Source organism: Micromys minutus (genome assembly GCF_963924665.1).
Source record: "Micromys minutus genome assembly, chromosome: 2".
Taxonomy (NCBI): Eukaryota; Metazoa; Chordata; class Mammalia; order Rodentia; family Muridae; genus Micromys; species Micromys minutus.
In genome coordinates this window covers 87,440,504-87,444,912 of record NC_137971.1, presented here as the reverse complement: position 1 = coordinate 87,444,912, position 4,409 = coordinate 87,440,504, and the positions used below count along the sequence as shown (strand labels likewise).

At 43.3% G+C, this 4,409-nt stretch overlaps 1 protein-coding gene across 1 annotated transcript; it reads right to left on the bottom strand.

The window, feature by feature from the left end:
* Positions 1-2,938: 2,938 nt before the first annotated feature.
* On the bottom strand, positions 2,939-3,913 carry LOC308417174 (olfactory receptor 10A3-like; the record flags this gene model as incomplete). The annotated part of the gene is made up of 1 exon (XM_080912329.1): positions 2,939-3,913. One exon carries the CDS (start codon positions 3,911-3,913, stop codon positions 2,939-2,941), a length of 975 nt encoding a protein of 324 aa, XP_080768455.1.
* Positions 3,914-4,409: the final 496 nt, after the last annotated feature.

The window sequence follows — 4,409 nt, the reverse complement described above, 5'->3', positions numbered from 1 at the left end:
CAAAACCAGATATGCTGAATGTAACAGAAGAGAAAGTAGAAAAGAGCATGGAACACATCATCACAGGGAAAATTTTCCTGAACAGAACACCAGGAGGTCAGAGGCTCTTAGCTGAGACTCTAAGATCAAGAATGGGACCTCATGTAATTACAAAGTTTTTATAAGGTGAAGAACACTGTTAATAGGACTAAATGGCAACATACAGATTGGGAAAAAATCTTTACCAACCTACATGTAAAAGAGGGATAATATCCAAAATATACAAAGAACTCAGGAAGTTAGACTCCAGATTACCAAATAACACTATTTTAAAAATGGGGTACAGAGTTACACAGAGAATTCTCAACTAAGGAATCTTGAATGACCAAGAAGCACTTAACAAAATGTTCAACATCCTTAGTCATCAGGGAAATGCAAATCAAAACAACCCTGAGATTCTACCTCACACCAGTCAGAATGGCTAAAATCGAAAACTCAGATGACAGCAGATGCTGGTGAGGATGTGGAGAAAGAGGAACACTCCTCCACTGCTGGTGAGATTGCAAGCTGGTACGACCACTTTGAAAAACAATCTAGAGGTTTCTTAGAAAATTAGAAATGGTTCTACCTGAGGACTCAACTATACCACTCCTGGGCATATACCCAAAAGACCCTCCAACACATAATAAGGACACATGCTCCACTATGTTTATAGCAGCCTTATTTATAATAGCCAGAAGCTAGAAACTACCCAGATGTCCCTCAACAAAAACAAAACAAAACAAAACAAAACAAAATACAGAAAATGTGGTATATTTACACAATGGAACACTCAGACATTAAAAAAAAATTACTTCATGAAATTCGCAGGCAAATAGATGGAACGAGAAGCTATCATCCTGAGTAAGGTAACACAGAAAATAACACACATGGTATGTATCACTGATAAGTAACTCAGAAACCAAATGAAGCTTAAGAAGGAAGACAAAAGTGTGAATACTAGGTACAACAAAGAGGAAAACAAAATAATCACAGGAGAAAATTCAAAGACAAAAAGTGGAGGAGAGACTGAAGGAAAGACCATCCAGGAACCGCCCCACCTAGGGATCCATCTCATCTGCAGACATCGAATTCTGACACTGTTGTTGTTACCAAGAAGTTCTTGCTGACAGGAGCCTGGTGTGACTGTCCCCTGAGACAATCCTGACTAACACATATACAGATACTCACAGCCAACCATCAGACTGAACCTGGAGACCCCAATGGAAGAACTAGGGGAAAGACTGAAGGAACTGAAGGGGATTGCAGTCACATAGAAAGAACATTATCAACTAACCGGACCACCCAGATCTCCCAGGGACTAAAGCACCAACCAAAGAGTACTCATGGAGGAATTCATGGCCCCAGCTACATATGTAGTAGAGGATGGCCTTATCTGGCAACAATGGGAGATTTCAGATAAGATCAGTGGTAGATGAGATCAATGTCCTGTGGAAGCTCAGTGCCCCAGTGTAAGGGGACCCTAGAGTGGTGAGGCAGAAGTGGGTGAGTGGGTGGAGTGTCGCGCCCCACCTCGACCAGCAAGGAAGACACAACCCGGGGAAGATCTTCTTCAAGCAGTTTATTCAGGATCCTTGAGCAAGCTTCTGCTTCTGTTTCTGCCTTGGTCTCCGCTCCCAGGGGAGGGAAGGGAGCAGACTAAATACTCTAGACTGGCAAACCATAAGCCGCTACGTGGGCAATGCAGATAGGTTGTAACCATGTGGAAGTTAAGGAGCCAGGCAAGTGCGTCCAAATAAGGAGTTGTTTATCACAGGGAGCACTCCCCATCGGGAAGGCCGAGGGCAGAGGTCGCTGCACAGCGCAGCTCCCTACAGTGGAGGAGCACCCTGATAGAGGCAAAGGGGAGAGGAGCCGAGATGAGGAATTTGTGGAAAGGAAACAAGGAAGGGGGACATTTCTAATGTAAATAATTAAAATAACCATTAAAAGTTGAGTAAAACACACTCGAGCGCACACATGCACAAAAAAAGGAAAGAAAGAAATGCAGGGAAAAGGTGGAGCAGATTCTGAGGCCCAGCTTGAAACCCATCCCAAGGGCAAACACTGATACTCTGTTATGCTTGCAGAGTACCACCCAGCAGCTGACTGATACAGATATAGAAGCCCGAAGCTAAACATAGAACAGAGCTTGGAGAACCTCATGCAAGAGTTGGAGGAAGGATCAAGGGCCCCGGACAGGATAGAAATTGCACATGAAAGACAACAGAGTTAATCAACCTGGACCCTTGGGGACTCGTGGAGACTGAACCACCAACCAAAGAGCATTCATGGGCTGGACCTAAGGACCCCACACTTATGTAGGAGCTGTGCAGCTCGGTCCTCATGCAAGTCCCCCAACAACTGTAGTGGGGCTGTTCCTAAAGCGGTTGCTTGTCTGTGGATCCTGTTCCCCTAACTGGGCTGCCTTGTCTGGCCTTCAGTAGGAGAGGATGCACCTAACTGGGCAAGTGACTTGATGTTCCAGGGTTGGGGGATACCCAGGGGAGGTATCTTCCTCTCAGAGAAGAAGGGGGCAGGGAAAAAATGAAAAGAGACTGGGGGGGGGCAGCGATTGAGATGCAAAGTAAATAAATTTATTAATTAATGGAAAAATAAGTAAAATCACCAAATGTATAAATATAAGGAACTAGATATTTATTGAAACATTATCTTAATGCCAATGGTTTAGCAATAATCTATATAGTAATAACAGAAAATAGATCAATAAATGTAAATTGTGTTTCAGAAGCATATACCCCTTAAAAACAATTGTCTAAAGTATTACAAAAGAAAACTAATGTGTTATGTTTTCAAACATGGATATATCATGAAAGACATACTCTAACCAAGAAATGTGCTGTTTTCATCATCTTAAAAATGCACAGACATCAAGAGCATGTTGTTCAAAACACCAAGGTCACCCTGTGTGTAAAGCCACTTTTCTTTGCCATACTTTTACCACAGCCCTTTTCATCTCCTTGTTCCTCAGGCTATAGATAAGTGGATTCAGCAGAGGGGTGAGCAGCGTGTACGCCAGTGACATCAGTTTCTTGGTGTCTGGTGAGTACCTGGATTTGGGCTGGAGATAAGTTATACTGGCCGTGCCATAGAAGAGGGTGACAGACGTGAGATGAGAGGCACACGTGGAAAAGGCCTTCTGCCTCCCTGTAGTGGATGGCATCCTCAGGATGGCAAAGAGGATCCGAGTATAAGACAAGAGTATCAACAGGAAGGGGACCATGACAATCAAAATGGTGCCTGTGAAGGCATAGACTTCAAACAGGAAGGTGTCTGCACATGCAAGCTCCAGCACAGGAGGAGTCTCACAGAAGAGATGGTTAATTTCCTTGTGGCCACAGTAGGGGAAGCTAAACACCCATGTAGTCTGCAGAGTAGTCATCATGGTACCTGAGATCCATGAGAACATCACTAATTTCACAAAGACCCTTTTGTTCATAATCACTGGGTAGGATAGAGAGTGGCAGATTGCAGCAAACCGGTCATAAGCCATTGCCCCCAGGAGGAAACACTCAGTCCCACCAAAGAGAAGAATGAAGTACATCTGCGCAAAACAGCCCCCAAAGGAAATGGTGGCTTTCTCAGTGGTCAGGACCACCAGCATTTTAGGTGTGATGACTGTGCAGAAACAGAGGTCCACTAAGGATAAGTTCTGCAGAAACAGGTACATGGGGATGTGCAGGCTCTGGTCCAGGAAGATGATGGTGATAATGATGCCATTTCCCATCACAGTCACCAGATAAATAACTAGGAAAGCCCCAAACATCTGCCCTTGAAGTTCAGGATAGTTAGAAAATCCTAAGAGGATGAACTCACCTGTAGAGCTGTGATTTTGCCTTTTCATTACAATACTGGAGCCCTGTCTTAGGGACATAGTACATACAGGGTGAAATCACATTGCAGGAACTGAGTTGAGATTTGGAGTTCTTTGCAGAAGTTGTAAAGGCATGCTCCTTCTGATAGAGGTTCAGGCTAGCGGCTTTGAAGAAGGGTCAATAAGTTGTAACAATGAATCTTTAATACACAAATATACAAGTTACAAACCCGCTCAGAAATCATTTAACAAACATAAAAAATAAAGCTGGTAAAATGATCCAGCTAGTAAAAGCTCTTGCCTCACAGCCTGACTTTTCAGTTCCATCCCTTGAACTTACAGTTTTAAAAAAAAGAGTTTGATATAAATGATTTAGTAATCTGTAATCTCAGTGCTCCTATGGAAAGATGTGGGTGAGAGGCAAAGCCCATAATGAAATGCCCATAGGCTTGAGGAATATTGTGCAACAGAATCAAAACAATCCTTAATAAAATGGACAGAGGGAAGCAATTCCTAAAAGTCACCTAACCTCCACGAGCTCTTCATGGAACATTGT